The sequence below is a fragment of the Heterodontus francisci genome, chromosome 27 (assembly GCF_036365525.1).
Source record: "Heterodontus francisci isolate sHetFra1 chromosome 27, sHetFra1.hap1, whole genome shotgun sequence".
NCBI classification, from domain to species: Eukaryota; Metazoa; Chordata; class Chondrichthyes; order Heterodontiformes; family Heterodontidae; genus Heterodontus; species Heterodontus francisci.
Genome location: NC_090397.1, coordinates 45,903,861 through 45,924,961, shown reverse-complemented (window position 1 = coordinate 45,924,961; position 21,101 = coordinate 45,903,861). Strand labels below are relative to the sequence as shown.

General features: G+C 41.4%; 1 protein-coding gene across 2 annotated transcripts in view; it reads left to right on the top strand.

The window, feature by feature from the left end:
- reln (reelin) overlaps positions 1-21,101 on the top strand; it is a 399,693-nt gene that overhangs the window by 143,985 nt on the left and 234,607 nt on the right. For both annotated transcript variants that reach the window (XM_068059265.1, XM_068059264.1), the window contains exons 8-10: positions 8,238-8,289; positions 16,791-16,887; positions 19,840-20,080. In XM_068059265.1, the coding sequence (XP_067915366.1) occupies positions 8,238-8,289; positions 16,791-16,887; positions 19,840-20,080 (390 nt within the window). The remainder of the gene's footprint in view (positions 1-8,237; positions 8,290-16,790; positions 16,888-19,839; positions 20,081-21,101) is intronic.

The following is a 21,101-nucleotide window of genomic DNA, read 5'->3' as shown; positions in this document are numbered from 1 at the left end:
ACTCTGTGCACTGATGTACACAGGGTTTGATCCTTAGCGAGCTCTTCAGAGTGATGCACAGAACAGGTGCTCCTCACTAATGTACTGATTGTCTAATCTATTTGGATTTTATTTTTTTAATTGTGTCAATTCTACTCTTGAGTAATATTCTGTATTTTGGCTTCTATCAAAAATTCTGCTTCCAAGTGTAATATAAAATATATTATAAGGTAACGTTCTTTTCTCAACTTTATTCCAGTCTGGGCTAAGTGCGAAGGGCAATTTCTTTGTGTCAAACAACTTTTACCTTATTTTTCTTTCGGAGCTGTTTTTATTGTGCTTATAATGTGAAGCAGCAGAAGTAATGGGAAATCATTCAGAAGTTTGGCTGATGGGGTATTCAGTCCTGAAAGGACTGACTCTTTCTTCCAAATACCCTTAAAGCAGTATAACAATAGCAATATATGACATGTAAGAAAAACATGCCACAGTTAATAAATCTGTTTATTCTTGAACAAAGTAGTAATGGAAGTCTGCACATGATTGAATTATTTCAAAAAAAAAGCAGTCTTGCTCAGCCCCAAGTCTTCAAAACTTTTGACAAAGAGTAAAATCCTGTGGGGCACATTCCCTAAAGAAAAATGTAATATCCAAGGACTACCATTCCATGAGACTGCTGTGTGTGGCTGTTCCTTTATCTTTCTAATTATACTTTACCTGGCTTTCAACTGACAAATAATCATTCAGGTAATTTGTAACGGTCCAATGTTTGGATTTCACTTTATTGTTAAAGCTTTACTGCATATTCTTTAAAATTATGTTCTCATCTATTCTGAAGATTCTGAAGGGGCTTGACAGGGTAAACACAGAGAGGTTGTTTCCCATGGCTGGGGAATCTAGTCTCAGGATAAGGGGCCAATCATTTAAGACTGACATGAGGAGAAATTTCCTCACTCAGAGGGTTCTGAATCTTTGGAATTCTCTACTCCAGAGGGTTGTGGATGTTCCATTGTTGAATATATTTAAGGCTGAGATAGACAGATTTATGGTCTGTCAGATAATCAAGGGATATCGGGAACAGGTGGGAAAGTGAAATTGAGGCCGAGGATCCGGCATAATCAAATTGAATGGCGGAGCAGGCTCGATGGGCCATATAGTCTACTCCTACTTCTTATGTTCTTATTCTTAAATCTTAATGACCATGTGTTTAACCATTTTAGTACTGACATTCTTGTCAAATTGGTGGAATTACATTTGTAAAATAATAAAAGGTAATTTTCTGTTCATTTCCAATGCGTAGGTTATGGAGAAGAATTAGATATATGTTTAGAACTGCTGCAATGATCTTCATTCTGATTTTCATTCTGATCTTGAATTTGTTTTCCAAGGCACATCATATTCTGAGAGTATTGTTAGGAGCATGATGATTAGTTACAACAGTGGCCATCTGAAAAAGTAGGAAGAGGCAGAAGGTGCAGGAGTCTTCAGGGTGTGTGCCAATCTCAAACTGGTACTCAGCATTGGAGACTGCTGGGCTTGACGACACCTTGAAGTGCAATCCAGACCATGACACCAATGGGCAAGGGACTGCACATGGGGGAACAGCAAAGAATAGAAATGCATTAGGTGTAGGAAATACCATAGTAGGGGGACAGACCGGCATTTCTATGACTGTCATCGTGAGCCCCCATGGTGTGCTGCCTCCCTAGTGCCAGGGTAAAGGATATCACAGAGAGCGTGCAGAATATTCTGCAGTGGGAAGGGAGTGAGCCAGAGATTGTGGTACACATCAATACCAACAACTTAGAGAGATCAGTTATTGAGGTCCTGTGGTCAGGTGTTGAGGAGATAGGCAGGAAGTTAACAAGTAGGAACTCGAAGGCTGTAATCTCTGGATTACTCCCAGTGCCACGCCTAGCGAGAGTAGAAATAGAAAGATAGGTAGGATCAATGCATGGCTTGAGGCATGGTGCAGGAGGGAGAGCATCAGATTCTTGGGCACTGGGACCAGTTCTGGGCTGGGAGGCACCTATTTAAAGGGAATGGGTTGCACCTCAACAGGACTGGGACCAATGTTCCTGTAGGGAGATTCACTATTGTGGTTGGGGAAAGTTTAAACTAAATTGACAGGGGGATGGTCACCAGCATATAAAAGTAGAAAAGAGGAATAAGCTGCATAAAGGAGTGAGGATGTTGGATAGTACTAGAGAAGGAAGTAGTACCATATTAAATAGATGCAGACTAAGAAGGACTACTGAACCTAAGACAGGTTCAGAAAGCATGTATGTAAATACGCAATGTGTAATGAATCGGGTTGGTGAGCGACAAGCACAAATAACTGTGTGGGAATATGATGTAGTGGCAATAACGGAAATGTGGCTTAAAAATGGTGAGGACTGGGGGCTTAATATTCAAGGATACAAGGTGTTCAGAAAATATAGGGAAGGAGAAGAATGTGCAGGGTTACGGGGAGAAGGCAGGGGAATGGAACTGAAGGAGTTGCTCTTTCAGAGAGCCGGTGCGGACATGATGGGCCGAGTGGCCCCTTCTGCACTGCGACAATTCTGTGTTTCTGAGAAAAAGAAGGTAGGGTGGCAGTACTAATTAGGGAAGCTATTGTAGTGTTGGAAAGAGAGGATGCCCTTGATGGGACAATGACAGAATCCATTTGGTTAGAGTTGAGAAACAAAAAGGGTATGATCACGCTACTGGGGATATTCTATGGGCCTCCAAATAGTGCGACCGAGATAAAGGAGCAAATCTGCAGGGAAATCACAAAGATTTGTAAGTATGTAAGAGTGGTGATATTGGGGGACTTTAATTACCTAAATAATGATTGGGATAATGTTAGAGTAAAAGGGAAAAGAGTGGGAGGAATTTCTGAAATGTGTTCAGGAGATCTTCCTTGATCAGTATGTCCACGGTCCAACTAGGAAGGAGGCATTGCTGGATCTGGTGCTAGGGAATGAGTTGGGCTAAGTGGACCAAGGGCAGAATTTTCCCCGGCCCAGGGTGGTGGGATCGGAGGCAGTGGGGCCAGGAAAATGACGGGGATCAGGACAGCTCCCCAACGTATTCTCGTCACCAAGCAAGACAGCAGGCAACCAATCTGCATATTTAAGGTCCCAATTAGGGCCCATTTTTCACACCTGCCTGAATTTTGCCTGCAGTGTATTGGCCCCTCCACTGCATGTGGAGGCTGCCACTTAATGGAGGCAGGCTGAGGGCCATGGAGCTGGACATGCCATCCCCCATAGAGGGGACTGGCGTCAGGTAAGGCTGCACATGCAGCCCAGCCGTTGCTGTTGGAGGGGTTTCCTGACTGATCGAAGGAGCTGCCTTCTTGGCCCCTCTAAAAGATTAATTAATTTTCACTCTTCCAAGGGTATCTCCATTTTGAGTTGCCGTCATGTTCTCCTACCTGCCTCAACACGTCTCTTGGTGGGGCGGCCGAGGCTTTACAGCTGCTGGTCCTGTGATTGTATCGACAGCATCAGGAATCCACCCACCATCCTTAATTGGACGGCGATGGGGAAGGCAGCTAATAATGAGGAAAATAGCTTTTCTGGTCTGACTCTTGGCAAGTGCAGGCTCAGGATCCCATGGGAAAATCCTGCCCCAATGACTCCGGGAGACCGTTTGGTTAAGAGTGATCATCATATTATAAGCTTTAGATTAGTAATGGAGAAGAGCAAAGAACAATCTAAAATAAAACTTCTAAATTGGAAGCGGGCTAACTTTAATGGGATGAGGGGATCTAGCCAGGATAAAATGGAACCAAAGTTTGACAGGAAAAACTAACAGAACAATGGGTGATCTTCGAGGAAGAGATGTTTCAGGCACAGGCTAGGTACATTCCAACTAGTGGGAACGGGAGGGGAGCCAAAGCCAGGGCTCCTTAAATGACAAGGGAGATGTGATGAAACAAAAAAGAGAGTGTATTTTGTATGATAGATGAATTCTTTAAGCAAGAACCAGGCCAAAATACAATAGGTTGAGAGTGGAAGTGAAGAGGCAAATAAGGCTGACAAAGAGAGAATATGAGAACAGAATGGCAGTTAACATAAAAAGTAACGCAAAAATCTACTACCAGCATCTCAATAGTAAGCGGGTACTAAGTAGTACTACATTATCATCTACTAGGATAGTTATTTGTCACTAATAGTAGAATAGGTAATGAGTACTTTATATCGGTGTTTACTAAGGAAGAGGATGCTGACAAAATATCAGTAAAAGCAGAGATGGTAGAGGTAATGGCATGGACTCAATGGGCCGAATAGCATCCTTCTGTGCCATAATGACTCTAATTCGAGCATATTTCATGGTCACACACATCATTGTGAACTTCCCCAGTAGCTCAATGGGAAATATGCTAACCTTTGTGATACTGAGCCATAAAGATCAGGCAAATCCCAGGTTTGATCCCTGGCCTGTGCTGATTTAGCTGATCACACCTAGTGTCAATAGCCATGACATAGAAATAGAGAAATAGTCAGTGAAGGATCCCACTCCTGACTGCTATCCAATGACCACTGCTTGAAAGTGTGGAAAGAGCTGAAGATGTTGTTGAATTTGGCTGTAGTGGCCTGAGGATCAGCCTTGACTGTGATTTCAAAGAGTCTGTCAACTCTTAATCCCTGGCTTTCCACATGAAGAGTAGCCACTTGGTAAGGAACTTGGCTGTGAAACTGTACCACATGAAGAGTCAATAGAGTGGATTTTTGTCACTATACCTCCTGAAATTGGGAAATAAAGGTATTAGAGATGGAAATGCTTTCCACTTGATGCCCACACTGCTGGAAATGATCCTCTCTCTCCTCCATTTTCGCCCTAGCAGGGAACTCATCTGCCTGACCCTTAATCACCCCACTGAAATTAAATAAACAATAGGGGTATGGAGTCTGGGAAATTGGATGATTTCACTGTCTCCCAATTCTTCTAACACCAAGCCCAGGAACTGTCAGAAGAGGGATGACAGAACACCACGGGATAGTGGCAGTAAACTAACTACTGACAGTGTATGAGACAGAACCTAGTAACCGGAACATCTCCCTTTCTTCAGGCTCCATACCTGCAGCTAGAATTCCCAGAGGTCAATAGGAACCTCTCAAAATTCTTTGTGTGCTTTGTCCCCCTCTAGGAGATTCCCTATTTTCTTTGCAGTCGATGTTTTGTTGCAGTGCCACTGGATTTTCTTGACTGGCAGCAATGAACTCCCCCTGTGTAGTGGGGTCCAGTTGGGAGCCTGTCCAGTAAATTAAAAGAGCCTCAGCCCAGGAAACTAGAGCAAGGTCTGGTGGTTACAGGAAGTCTCACCCCATTCCTCCTTAAGCAGTGAACCTGTCCCAGAAGAAAGCCCAGCCCAGTAGTCTCTTCAGGAGAAAAGGGTAGAAAACTAGAAGAAAATTGCAAAAGCAGAAGCCAAACATATTGTGAACTCCTCAATGGTTTACAATATCCATATGTGGAATTGTACAGATTGATCTGAAGAGAGCAATGTCTTTTTTCTAATCCCGCAGTAGGATGGTTCTAATGAGCTGCTCAAATGGAAACTCTTCAGCTTATTTACTCCTGCTAAATGGGCTGGAGTATTAACCCTTTTTAAGATTCAGCTTGTACTACAGAGCTCTGAGGCAGCTTCATATAAGGTTGAAAGCATACTCAAAGACTCGAGTTTGTCCATTGCTAAAGATCTCCTCTCTCCAACAGCTGTTAAGTATCTCAAGTCAAATGGGTTTGGGCAGCTGCAGCCCAATTCTAAATGGACGCAGAATTTTGTGCACAAAATTGCTCTCACGATTCACAAAGCACAACTGTTACAGCACAGACAAAGAGCATGTGAAATATTGATGATTAATCAGTCATCAGCATTTAGGTGCAATCTGGATTGTGGATTCATCCAATTTATCTTGTGAATAGCAGCCATTTCAAATGATAAATGAAGCAATTGCAGGGCCTGTGGGATAGATGGATGCAAAACTGATTACATTGCTAATTAATTGACTATTAACGCCTGGCTTCATTTGTCAGTTATGTACAGTTTGTACTCCCAGCTGTCAGCAACAAGTCAGCCTTCTTTGTTAAAGGCACAATCAACTTTAGGTTACTATTTTCACAAATGCTATTATACATTAGTTTCCTCTTTAAGTATTTAAATTCTTCATTTGGTTTTGTTCATGACCAGTGTTAATGAGGATTTCTCAACTAATTAAGCTCGGTGACTGTAAATCTAATAGATCAGCATTTTACAGAAGCTACTTGCATTATAACCTAAAGAAACATCAAAGTAAGCTTGACACATTTTGGGTTTGAATCTGTGATCTTGCAGAAGAGATTGTTGCCTTGTACAGTACATATTGGATCAATTCCAGATTTGGCAGAAAGTTGAAAAATATGGGTTGGAGGTAAGGAAAAGATGAGAAAAATCAGATCAGGTCTGAAAATAGGATCTGGATGACAGAGTACACTACAGGGGCTGAATCCCTTTTCATATTCCTTCATCCTTACGTTCCTCTTGACATTTCATTGCAGATTCATTATCAGCTTTGAGTGCAATTTTGGTGTTCTGAGAGGAAATTCTGGTTCACACGTAGGATTTTCTCAATTAGCCTGATTGCTCAAACCACTAAGAGACAAATTCCTAGCCTGAAAGGGGAAGGTGCTAGAGGATTGGAAAGTTGCAAATGTGACGTCCTTATTCAAAAAGAGTGTGACGATATTCCTAGTAACTACAGGCTGGTCAGTTGTCAATGGTAGGTAAGGTTTTAGAAACAATAATCGGGAAAAAGATCAACAGGCACTTGGAGAGGTTTGAGTTAATTAAAGATAGTCAGCACAGATTTGTAAAGGGCAGATCATGCTCGACTAATCTAATTGATTTTTTTGATGAAATAACAGGGAAGGTTGATGAAAGGAAAGCAGTGGATGTTATCTATATGGATTTTAAGAAAGCATTTGACAAAGTAACACAAATGGTTAACAAAATTGAAGCTCATGGAATAGGAGGGTCAGTGTCAGCTTGGATAAAAAATTTGTTTAAGGACAGAAAACTGTGAATTGTAATAAATGGTTGTTTTTCAGAATGGAGGATGGTAAATAGTGGTGTTCCCCAAGGTTCAGTGCTAGGATCAATGCATTTTTGATATGTATAAATAAATTCACAAACCACTGACCACCTCCAGGCGCGTATCCATTGTCTCTCGAGATAAGGAGGCCCAAAAGAATTATTGGAATACAGAGTAAAATTTCAACATTTGCTGATGATACCAAACCTGGAGGTGTGACAAACTGTGAGGATGATACAAATCCACTGCATAGACCAGGACATGGGCTAGCAGAACGGGCAGACAAGTGGCAGATGGCATTTAATGCAGAGAAGTGTGAGGTGATGCATTTTGGAAGAAGGTATAGGTAAGGCAATATAGACTTGATGGCATAGTTCTAAAGAGCGAAGACAGGGGGACCTTGGGATTCATGTGCACAGATCCTTGAAGGTGGCAGGACATACTGAGAGAGCAGTTAGCAAAGCATATAGGATTTTAGGCTTCATAAATAGAGGTATTGAGTACAAAAGCAGAGAATTTTGCTGAACCTTTATAAAACTCTGGTTAGGCCACAACTAGAGTATTGCGTCCAGTTGTGGTCACCACACTTAGGAAGGATGTGAGGTTCCTTGAGAGGATGCAGAGGAGATTTACCAGAATAGTTCCAGTGATGGGGAATTTTAGCTACAAGGTTAGGTTGGAGAACCTGGTGTTCTCCTTAGAGCAAATGAGATTGAGGGGAGATTTGATAGAGATGTACAAGATTATGACAGGTTTAGATAAGGTAGACAAAGAAAAGCTGTTCCCATTAGCTGATGATACAAGGACTAAGGGACGCAGATTTAGGGTTTTGGGCAAAAGTTGTAGGAGGAATGTGAGGAACTTTCTGCCTATGTGTGTGGTGACAACGGAAACAATCAATGATTTCAAAAGAAAATTGGATTGGCACTTGAGGGCAATAAATGTGCAGGGCAATGGTGATCGAGCAGGGGAATAGGACTGAGTGGATTGCTCTACTGAAAGTTGGCATGAATGCGATGTGTCGAATCGCCTCCTTCTGTGCCGTAATGACTCGATGAAAGCTTAACTGCATTCAAGGGGTATCAGAGAGGATTCAATCTGAAGAAACATCAGCCAAAGAGCATTTTAATTCAATTATTTTAGTAGTTAAGGACAGGATCTATCCTTTTGTAATTCTCTTGTTTCTTTTTCTAGACCACTGTTGTGCTTAATACAACCACAGCGTCTGTTCTTCAGTTCTCTATTGGTAAGTGACTAGCTTTTTCTTCAGTTATCCAGTCTAATCGGCATTGAAGCAAAAACATGGAAGCATTTTGAAATCTTTAGAATGAATTAGGAGCTTTCACTTCAAGTAACTTTCACTTTAATAAAGCAAGCATTTACAATATTCTTAACCTGTTGAACACAAATTTAAAATGGGTTTAATTTCTTTTAGGATATACTCCAGAGGGATAATGTTTTCTTATATAAGGTCTAGGAGGCTGAAGAAAGACGAAGCTTTGAAAGAATATCAGGAATGTAGGACCAATCTGAAACGAGGAATTAAGAGGGCTAAAAGGGGTCATGAAATATCTTTAGCAAACAGGGTTAAGGAAAATCCCAAAGCCTTTTATTCATATATAAGGAGCAAGAGGGTAACTAGAGAAAGGATTGGCCCACTCAAGGACAAAGGAGGAAAGTTATGCGTGGAGTCAGAGAAAATGGGTGAGATTCTAAATGAGTACTTTGCATCGGTATTCACCGAGGAGAGGGACATGACAGATGTTGAGGTTAGGGACTGATGTTTGATTACTCTCGGTCAAGTTGGCATAAGGAGGGAGGAAGTGTTGGGTATTCTAAAAGGCATTAAGGTGGACAAGTCCCCAGGTCCGGATGGGATCTATCCCAGGTTACTGTGGGAAGCGAGAGAGGAAATAGCTGGGGCCTTAACAGATATCTTTGCAGCATCCTTAAACACGGGTGAGGTCATGGTTTTGTGCAGGGAAGGTCATGTCTTACCAACTTAATAGAATTCTTTGAGGAAGTGACAAAGTTGATTGATGAGGGAAGGGCTGTAGATGTCATATACATGGACTTCAGTAAGGCATTTGATAAGGTTCCCCATGGTAGGCTGATGGAGAAAGTGAAGTCGCATGGGGTCCAGGGTGTACTAGCTAGATGGATAAAGAACTGGCTGGGCAACAGGAGACAGAGAGTAGCAGTGGAAGGGAGTTTCTCAAAATGGAGACGTGTGACCAGTGGTGTTCCACAGGGATCTGTGCTGGGACCACTGTTGTTTGTGATATACATAAATGATTTGGAGGAAAGTATTGGTGGTCTGATTAGCAAGTTTGCAGACGACACTAAGATTGGTGGAGTAGCAGATAGTGAAGGGGACTGTCAGAGAATACAGCAGAATATAGATAGATTGGAGAGTTGGGCAGAGAAATGGCAGATGGAGTTCAATCAGGGCAAATGCGAGGTGATGCATTTTGGAAGATCCAATTCAAGAGTGAACTATACAGTAAATGGAAAAGTCCTGGGGAAAATTGATGTACAGAGAGATTTGGGTGTTCAGGTCCATTGTTCCCTGAAGGTGGCAACGCAGATCAATAGAGTGGTCAAGAAGGCATACGGCATGCTTTCCTTCATCGGACGGGGTATTGAGTACAAGGGTTGGCAGGTCATGTTACAGTTGTATAAGACTTTGGTTCGGCCACATTTGGAATACTGCGTGCAGTTCTGGTCGCCACATTACCAAAAGATGTAGATGCTTTGGAGAGGGTGCAGAGGAGGTTCACCAGGATGTTGCCTGGTATGGAGGACGCTAGCTATGAGGAGAGGTTGAGTAGATTAGGATTATTTTCATTAGAAAGACGGAGGTTGAGGGGGGACCTGATTGAGGTGTACAAAATCATGAGAGGTATAGACAGGGTGGATAGCAAGAAGCTTTTTCCCAGAGTGGGGGATTCAATTACTAGGGGTCACGAGTTCAAAGTGAGAGGGGAAAAGTTTAGGGGGGATATGCGTGGAAAGTTCTTTCCGCAGAGGGTGGTGGGTGCCTGGAACACGTTGCCAGCGGAGGTGGTAGACACGGGCACGATAGCGTCTTTTAAGATGTATCTAGACAGATACATGAATGGGCAGGAAGCAAAGAGATACAGACCCTCAGAAAATAGGCGACATGTTTAGATAGAGGATCTGGATCGGCGCAGGCTTGGAGGGCTGAAGGGCCTGTTCCTGTGCTGTAATTTTCTTTGTTCTTTGTTCTTTCAATTAAGCTGTTGTATTAATTATCTTACGGAAAGAAAGAGAACTTGCATTTATACAGCATCTTTCATAACCTCAGGACATCTCAAAGCACTTTACAGCCAATGAAGTACTTTTGAAATGTAGCCACTGTTGTAATGCAGGAAACACAGCAGCCAATTTGCCCACAGCAAGGTCCCACAAACAGCAATTTGATAATGGCCAGATATTTGTTTTTGTGATGTTGATTGAGGGATAAATATTGAACAGGACACCAGGGAGATTCTTCAGAATAGCACCATGGTATCTTCTACGGCCACAAGAGAGAGGAGACAGGGCCTCAGTTTAATATCTCACCAGAAAGATTGCACCTTCAACAGTGCAGCACTTCCTTCAGTGCTGCACTGGAGTGACAGCCTAGATTTTTGTGCTCAAACCTTTGGAGTGTGACTTGAACCCACAATCTTCTGGCTTAAAGGCAAGAGTGGTACCAACTGAGCCACAGCTGACAGACAAATGTAAACTATTAATGCATGTTAACTGTGAAAATTTCTTGTATTTTAAAAAGTGTTTTGCTCAAAGCTTGTTCAAATAAGCTTTTTCTCAATTCACAGTTTTTACTTTAGTGTGCTGTGGATGATAGAATTTAATGAAAATATAATTGCAGTGAACTCAAACTTCTGTTATTTTTAACTTTACATCTGTGATATTTAATTTAAAAAGTAATATGTTTGGAGGATACCGGTTGAAGCAACAAGTTGGTGCACATAAACACTGTGCTATGAGGGAGTTTGAAGAGACGTCTCCACCACATTACCTCATATGGCACATTTTTTATCTCAGCCAAGACTGTTGATGAAGGCAAGATTGCTACCCAAAGTAAAATAGTCCTGTCAGTGTAGAATGATTCCTTATTAATGTGCTGCCACAATCAGAATCTAATGAAGGAGGGATGGAAATTTGATGACCTCAGCGATCGGCCTGAGATGCTCGCAGGCCAACCACCAACAAATCAGAGATAAAGTTATCCTACATCAGCCTCAAGTGCAACCCTGTTGACCAGTCCCAACAGCAGCAGCAACATGAGCCTGTCTGCTATTTTGGCCACAAAATTCTGAATGTTATAGGAACAAGAGTAAGCTGTTTAGCCCCTCGAACCTGTTCTGCCATTCAATGAGAGCATGGCTGATCTGCGATCTAACTCCATATACCTGCCTGTGCCCCATATCCCTTAATATCTTTGGTTAACACAAATCTTCCAACTCATATTTAAAATTAATAATTGATCTAACATCAATTGTCACTTGTGGAAGAGAGTTCCAAACATCTACCACCCTTCAAAATGTTTCCTAATTTCACTCCTGAAAGGTCTGGCTCTAACTTTTAGACTATGCCCCAGTCCTGGACTCCCCAACCAGTGGAAATAGTTGCTCTCTATCTGCCCTACCTGTTCCCCTTAATATTAAATCACCTCTTAATATTCTAAATTACAGGGAATACAGCCATAGTTTGTGTAATCTCTCCTTGTAATTTAACCCTTGAGCTTGTAATTGAACTCTTGGGGTCCAGATATCATTCTGGTAAATCTACACTGCACTCCCTCCAAGGCCAATATATCCTTCCTAAGGTGTGGTGCTTAGAACTGCTCACAGTACTCCAGGTGTGGTCTGGCCAGGACTTTATATAGCTGAAGCATGACTTCTAACCCTTTGTACTGTAGTCCTCTAGCTATAAAAGGCCGGCATTCCATTAGCCTTTTTGACTATTTTCTATGCCTGTTCGTGATATTTTAATGATCTATGCAAGGGAGACCTAAGAGAGTTAGGGAACTAACACCAACATGATACTCTGATGTCCCCAACCCCTCCATTTTCAATTTATTTTTACTTTCCACTTTACTATTGGGTGTCCCCCATAGAGATGGCATTTCCTTGTCAAGAGAGCAGGCATATTACCTGCAACTCTTAAATCTGCTGCGAGTAGGTGCAAGAGAGAAAGACCCTGGGAATTGTTGTCAGATTCTTCCTGAGTTAGGAAAGCAGGAGCTCCTTGTAGAGGGAGGCTCCACCCCTGTGGTGTTATTGGAGTTTTAAGGGATGGGCGGGAGTTCACTGCTCCTTACAAGGCTGACCAGGAATGGATCGATGTGATGGGGATCCAACTATTTTCCTGTGGGTTTTGCTGGATTCCAGCTCGAGATGTGGTGAGGGGCAGAACCTTTGAAGAATGATAAAAAATGTTCTTCATTCCATTTTTTCTACTCTTTCATTTACATTTGTATGCTCAGTTGATCTATTTCACCTTAACAGCAGTCGTTCATTTACAGTGTTGTCTAAAGCATGCATAGCACACGTGATGTAAAAATTGAGACGGGGCTATGTAAAAAATAAAAACCAATCACTCATTCACATGAAGCTGTAGGATTTAGTTTTATATTGCTATGCTATTGATGTAAAAGCATAAATTAATTTTTTTTCTGGTAAAAATGTCAAAGATGATATTCGTAAATGAAAGATGAGTGCTGCACAAGGGTACCTCATGAAGATATTGGATGAATTGGGACCTGTTATATAGGGCCCCTTAACTTAATTCATTCATGGCATTTAGGGACGATGTCCAAATAAAACATTCTGAATAGCTACCTTTTATGTAGTAATGGGGAGGAGACAATTGAATAGAATTATATTTAATTGTATCACTTTTTTTCTTCCGAAGAGCAGACAGTAGAGCAGCCCCAGCCCCCTTTATCCTATTGCAAAATAGATGGAATTTGGACCTGGTCTCTTATTCCAGCTGCAGTTCAAATTTCTGATGAGCTATAATTTTAAATGCAATTATTTGAAATATATCCCATGTACAAAATTCATGGAATGCCAATGTAGAGAATGTTTCTTTAATAAGGAGTACTCCTTTTTGAGGTTTCCAAATCTGCCCATTTCTTTGTGTTTATTTCCTTCAGATGGGAAGGTGAATTCTATTGCCTGTGGCAGACAGGAAAAACACTAAGTTTCTTTTTCTGTCTAGTGATGGAGTGCTCTTCATCTGGTGATTTGATTGATCACCAGGGCAACTCACCAAACATATTTTAACCCAGTCTCCTTGGAATTGTTTTACAAATCGTTAGCCTTTTACGTTGATTTTTTAAATCTGACTTTTAAAAATTTGTTTTGCTCTATTTTCTCAGGCCGAATTTTCAATTGTGGGTCTGGAGGTGGGCGGGCGGGCCCTTAATTTCTTGCTACAGGCCAGCATGCCGGTCTCCCGCGATGGTCCTACCTCTGGGCCATTTTGAATCAGGCAGGCCAGGTCAAGCAGCAGGTGGCCAATTAAAGGGCCTAGTAAAGCCATGCTCCACATGCTGACTGGAATTTTCCACTGAGGCCAAAACATCGCCAAGGGATGGGGGTGGTCGACTTGAGACGGTGGGGCCAGTGTTCCATCCATTTAGGGAACCACCTGCCATCTTGAGACACCCTATCTTTTTCCAACCTATATCGGTAGCTCCCACCTCCGACGGTAGGGCTGCCGATGTGCCAGTGCTGGAGATCCTCCTCTCAAAACTTGGGAGCCTACCTCCACTCCCCCACCACCTCCCCGTTTCCCCCCCCCCCCCCCCCCCCACCTCGTCCTTAATTGGTTGGGGCTCCCAGGGAAAGCCACCTAATTGGTTGCCTCCGAAAAAATTGCCCTCTGGGTTTTGACGCCTACCATGTGTGGGTTCCCAACCCGCATTTCTTCCTGATGCTGGGATCAGGACCCGCAAACGAGAATTCAGCCCATTGTTTCTGTTCAGACCTGATCCTGCCTTTTTTTAATGCTTTTCATGGGATGTGGGCAACACTGGCAAGGTCAGCATTTGTTGCCCACCCCTATTTGCCCTTGAACTGAGTGGCTTGCTTGGTCATTTCAGAGGACAGTTAAGAGTCAACCACATTGCTGTGGGTCTGAAGTCACATGTAGGTCAGACCAGATCAGGACGGCAGATTTCCTTCCCAAAAGGACATTAGTGAACCAGATGGGTTTTTATGACAATCGTGATAGTTTCATGGCACCATTACTGAGACTAGCTTTCAATTCCAGATTTTTTAAAATTAATTGTTTAAATTCCACCAGCTACCATGATGGAATTTGAACTCATGTTCCCAGGGAATTAGCCTGGGCCTCTGCATTACCACTACTCCACCATCACCCTGCCTCCAAATGCACCATTGATTTGCCTCTCTTCAGTCAGCTACACAGAGCTATGTGAGAGAGGGTTAGGGGAACACCACTTCCTTTGGGGATGTAATATAGCCATCACTCATCGGTCCCTTACAACACTGAGATCAAGAAGTTATGAATATTAATTAAAGCACTTTGTTATTTATTCCCCCATTAACTGAATGAACCTATCTCTTCCAGCTGATGTGCGTCACTTTACATGGTGAAACAGAGCTCAGTGCCCAACAAAGTATAAAGGAATTTCAGGCCTAAAACTAAAATATTGTTCATGGAACAGCACATCATACCTTCAAATGTCAGATCCTCAATTAGACATTGAAGTGCAGCCAAAGTAAGGGATCGAGTCCAAATATCTGACAGAGTACAAATTTCACCTAAGTGCTCCACTATCTGCTCATAGAAAAAATGGATCTTATAATAAAGCACAGTGAAAAAAAAAATTCTGTTCTTTTTGGTATGGTTGCTGGGCTAAGTTCACAATTTATTTGTGTTATATTTTAGCAAGTGGTTATAAATCATCAATACACTGCTAAAACTGACTCTCTGGAACCGTGTCCAAATGAGAGCAGAGAGATTTATTGAAGGAGCTTTTTTAAAAAATAAAATATCGTATTTTCAAAGTATTTGTTGAAACCTAAAGTTAGATAATTCATGCAGAAATCAGTCCCTGTCAGAAAGCTGTGGTGAATGTGTGTTTAATTAGACCTTCAGGCCACCATCACTTAATATTAATAAGACTTGCAGCCACTCAATCTTTCAAGCAAGTTTATCAAGGAGCATTAATTCCAGCTGCATTAAATCACCGAGCAAAATGTCTTTTGTTCTGATGCTTTTTGATATTAGTGCCTGCTGAAAGTTTAACATCAAGCATCAGTCACACCTTGTTTATAATGAGACTGGTTTTAAAAAAACAGCGCAGTGTGTTGACTAAATAGTTCTCACTGGATTACTATAGTCTCAGCTGTCCTTGCTCACATTGGCAGACTGCTTTCTGACATGTAACTGCTATCCATTCCCAGCTAGACTGTTAAATGGAGCACTGCATAGAAGTAATCTACCCTATGAAGGTGAATTGGGTGAGGCAGGAAGAAGGAGGCACCATTTAACTGTCCTTGCTTGAATTGCATTTTATACTAAGAGATGATGGAGGAACTGTTGAGAGTAGCTGTGGAGAACTCCACAACTCTGACCATGATACCCTACTGGTTTGAGCATGAGGAGGCAGAGGCTCCGTGCCAACAGCTGAAAAAAAGACCAACGGGACAAAATGGACAGAGAGAGAAATAAATTGTGGCCTTTGTAGGAGATTGAGCTAGAAACAGCAGGTCGAGGCCTGGTGCTTCCTTACAGAATGGGAGGGAGAATCAGCAGTTGGGCCACCCTGGGCCACACTTGTGACCTCACCCAAGACCCACATCAGAAAGACAGCGATGGGATTTTCTGCTTGACCACTTTGTTGGGGATTGTTGCATGGCATGAGAGGACCTCAAGAGGAGGAAGAAAATCCCATTAAATATAGAACAAAAACGATTTTCAGAGAAAAAAAATGCAATGCAGTTGTAGTATTGGACTCAGCTATGTATAATCAGCAGATCAGACGGTAGTTCTTAACTTCCAGTCTGCAATATTTTTGTTACACCTCTATATTGATAAAATTCATGGACCATTTATAGGCTGCAATGAGCGCAAGGACACTATTCTGTTATTTAAATAATGCTTCTGATTAACCTGTGTTTGAAAACTGTTACTGTTCTTTCTACAATATGTACCTATTGTTTGGAGCTGTGCTGAACAACACAGCAGTAAAATATTGCTGCTGCTAACCAGGTGTTACATCTGATAAAGCAAAGAGATACATGTTATGGTTTTCTACCCAGTCATGAACTGAAAATCAGGTTTCTATCCTGACTATATATTATTTATTACTCCTCCATAGATGTGCCAAAGCTGCATTTGCGTCCAAGCTGTTAAAATGGCAATAAGCACTTTTGTGGCAGGTGAACCCGTTTGCATTACCAGCTCCTAATGTTTCTTCAAATTTATTCAGTCTTCCCTCTTGGGGAAAGTGACAGATTACTTTCCAGGATTGTGATTTATCATCTATATATCATACATGTCACATGAATCATGCAAAATTCCATATTTACATTTAACCACAAATCAGCCAATAATTTCATCATAAATCAAAAGCATGAAAGGCTAAAGACTAACATGGGGGCAATGGAAGGTCACTGCTGTGGTTGCTGATGTCAGATCTTTTCCTGATGACCTTTTTTCCCCCTCTGATCTGCTTTATAGGGTCTGGTACATGTCGCTATAGCTACACTGATCCCAATATCGTCGTCTCCTACAGCAAGAACACCTCAGCAGATTGGATTATTCTGGAGAAAATTAGGTTTGTACAAAAGAAAATTAATTGTAAGGGACTAGAAAGAATATCATCAGTTCCTTATTCAACAGGATTGAGGAGTCTACTTTTTGATGTGAACCATTTTGTAGGATAAGCAGAAACTTGTCGAACATAGGCACACCTCATAGTCTTTAAAAAAAGACAGCCCTGTCAATGAAATTCTTCTTCAGTTTTCACTTTCTTTACTATGACTTCATAATATATACTGCGATTGAACACCTTTTCATTACTAGGTTTTATATTACATCTTTGGGATGCGTGTCAGCGCTTTGTGCTAACATGAATCTACACCCAATTCTCTCCATATTTAGGTTCTTTGCACATATATTATTCTGTGTCAGTGTATGTGCAGATGGCCTGTGCCCATACCTCTGAATGTCATACCATTGAAGCAGCTGCCAGGAGAATTGAGAGAGAGGTTTGTGAGTAAGCTGGTTCTCCGTCTTGTTTTCCCTCACTCTCTCTGGGAAAGTAGGCCACCTGTGGCAGACTGCTCCACAGATGTCAGGACTTAGCATGAAGAATTGTAAAGAAGAATCTACACTTATACCACTAACAGCAGTGCCTACCAGTGCACTGTCTCTCAAACAGACCTACATTATTGAGCTTTAACTGTATGGTCTTGAATTGATATTGTTCCAGAAAATTAGTTTTTATTTACTGTGACTGACTGCCTTGTCTTTTTGCGACCCTTAAGTCCAGCATTTGAAAGAGAATGGTAGAGTAATGTTTGGCTTCTAATGCAGGCTCCCATCTGAAACCTTTTTTCATTTTTAAATGCTAGCTGACTTGCTTTCCATTTCTAGCATTTTCTGTTTCAATTTCAGAATTCTACATCTGTATTGTTTTTCTGCCATGTTGCTGTACAAAGTTATTGGTTCTGATCAACAAGTCAAAGTTCTTCCTATCATAAATATGTATCTCTCACACACATCAGGTCTCCTTTTATCTAAATCTTATCTTTAATTTATTTTATCTTTTCGCTCTGCATCTTTCATGTTTCCAGTCCTCTGCCAATGCTGCTCTTGAGAAGGGTGCTGGGAGTAGATATAGGGTGAGACATGTCTATGGAGGGATTTGCAGGCAAGGATGAAGAGTTTAAATTTAAGGTTTTTGGAGGATGGGAAACCAGTGTATGTCAACAAGGACCGGGATAACCTGCAAGATAATACATGCAGAAAAGTTTATGACAAGCTGGAGCTCATGAAGGTGATGGATGGAGGTCAGCAAGGAGAGTGGGTGGCGATGTAATTTATCAGGGTTTCAACAGGGACTGAGGTAGGCAATATTGTGGAAATGGAAGTCTTTGAGATAGAGAGGATATGTGACCTGAAATTCATTGTAAAATAGGACTCTGAAGTTGTGAACAGTCTGTTTTAGTTTTGAGAGCATGACCATAAATGGGGATGGATTCAATGATAAGGAAGTGGAGTTTTTAACAGATGTTGAAGACAATAATTTCAGTCTTCCCCAGTGTTGACCCAGAGGAAGTTAAGACTTCTCCAAAAGCGGATATCAGACAATTAGTCTGACGGCACAGATACAGTGGAGAGACCGAAAGAGGTGTTGGAGTTGGAGCTGACTGTCATCAAGGTGTCCTGTTTCTGTGGATGATGTCACCAAGGTGCAACCTGTAGATGGCAAACAGAATGGGTCAAGGATGGATCATTGGAGCATTTAAGAGATGACAATATAGAGGAGGAAAGAGAATCCATTACTGAAGATGTTTTGGTTATATTCAGATGGGTAGGAGTGGAACTATATGAGAGTTATTCCTTGAAACTGGGCAGCAGAGGGACATTAAAGAAGTATGATGTGATTGACAGTATCAAATGCTACAATGATTTTTTTGCACCATAACTTGCTGCATGTGCAAGCTGATAAGCAGTGTGGTGAGGGCAATGAAACATCTGGGACCACAGTGAACAGTGGGACCAATAGTGTATCATCTTAAACAATGAGATTTAAGGATTGAGAAAGAACAACGAAGAGTTGGGGAATTAGTGTCAAATCAGGTACAGAAGGAAGAGAGGGGAAGAAAGATTGGATTAAGAGAAAGAGATTTTAAAAAGCGATAGGAAAATTAAAAAAATTAAAGTTTGACTTTTTTAAGATCTCTATCAACAATTACAGGAATACGATTGAATAGTTTAAATTGTTCCCTTTCTGGGCCAGAGAGGTTGATTGGCATTGCATAACAATTATCACAATGGTAAAGTACATATGCCTTAACTTTCTGCGGCTTTTTAATGGACAATTAAGATGCAAATCCAGTAAGGAGGGGCTAAGTGCGAAGCAATCAATGGAGCAGTGTAAATAGAGCATCATGTTCTGGCGATTCGCAACTCACAGCACGTTTCTTTATCCCCTGAACATGCTGGCCAATCTGTGCATAAGGAGGGGTTGATGACAGCACTTTGGAAGGGGACGGGGCAGTACCTGAGGAGAGTAAATCATTGGCTATGTCTGCTAGCAAGATGGCCAGGAAGCAGAGCTGGGTGATGAGGAGCTGATCAAGTAGAGGATAGGTGTCAACACACTGCTCTGAAAATACACTCTTGTTCCCATATTTTCATTTCAAAAGTGGATAATATGGGAGCCCTTGCAGAGGTTAAACATGTGATCACTAGCTAAAAGGTTATGAATTTGATCCTATAGTTGGCTTGCATCAGTTGGGGGAGTTCTTTGTAAGTTTAGTTGCGCCGAAAAGGAACACTGCACACAAGTAAGGGAGGGAAATGCTGGCATTGTCCTGTTTGCTTGATTTGTACCTTCTACAGATGGATAGCAATAGTTAAGTAATGTGTAATCACCCCTTTTCTGTGAGAAGACAATATGTGATAGCAAGTGGATTGCAAGGGTACAAGATATTGAGCAAAATGAAATAAATCACAAAAAAAGATAAATGACCTGTATGTATTTTTCTTTAAATAATAGGGCTCCATCTAACACCAGCACCGTTATCCACATAATCTATCTTCCCCAAGATGCCAAAGATGAAAATATCAGATTTAAATGGCAGCAAGAGTATCTCCATGCAAGTGATATGTATGAGGCCTGCTGGGCCCTGGATAACATACTGATCATCAATGCTGCCCACAAACAGATGCTTCTGGAAGATAACCTAGACCCAGTCGACACAGGCCACTGGCTTTTTTTCCCTGGAGCCACAGTGAAGGTTTGCTCTGATTATTTCCTTATCTTAATCATATACTGTTTTGTACATACCTCATCTCTTTGCTATGTCTTAATTTTAATTGATAAGCTTTATACCCCTGTGGAGAAGTCATACCCAGCGACTAATCAGTTAAAATATGACAGTCATTAAAAGCTTTCTCTGTTGGATGGGCACATTAATTTAAACCTGCTTACAAATTACATTTATTGTCGCTTTATACAGAATTTGTATTGCAATTATGCCTTGGTCCGTCTGGCTATCAAATATGTCCTTCCGTTTGGCTGGGTTGAATGACATCTTCTTAATTTAGGAAATTTATGGTATTCGCTTCTTCTGAAATGAAGGTGTTGAGGGCAGATTCCTCTCCATCTGTCACCAGCCATTTGCAATCTGCCATTTCCCAAACCCAATGCATGCAATCCAACCGTCGTAATCCTAACAAAGTGTGAGGCCCAGCTGTCAGGAAATATCATCACAACAGTGAAGCCTTAGGGAGAAAATCAAGAATTTATTTTAATATTAGTCTTTGATGTGCATCTAGCTGCGTGATAATAAAAGTGACAGGGAACATTCTCAGGACATGAAGGTGAGGTCATTTAGATTTGCATGTAGTGGTACAACCTTTTAGCTCAACCTAACAACCTGCTTGCATTGGAAACAAGCCTTGTGTTCCTTGCTCCTTTTATATTTTGATTATTTTCTGTCACTATTGTTGGCATTGTTTACTGTGGGAAATACATTAGAATGGGTCTATATTCTACGCAGTTTAGAAGAATAAGAGGTGATCTCATTGAAATGTATAAAATTCTTGGAGGGCTTGACAAGGTAGCTGTTGAGCAGATGTTTCCTCTGGCTGTAGAGTTTAGAACTAGGGTTCATAGTGTTACAACTGAGGCGGGAGGAGTGCGCTGTTTATTCTAGTTCCACTTCTCCACATGTCACAACATATATTTAATTTTTTTCGCACTTACAGATATGGTCAATCTATTTTTATCCCAGAACAAAACACACCAACCAAGTT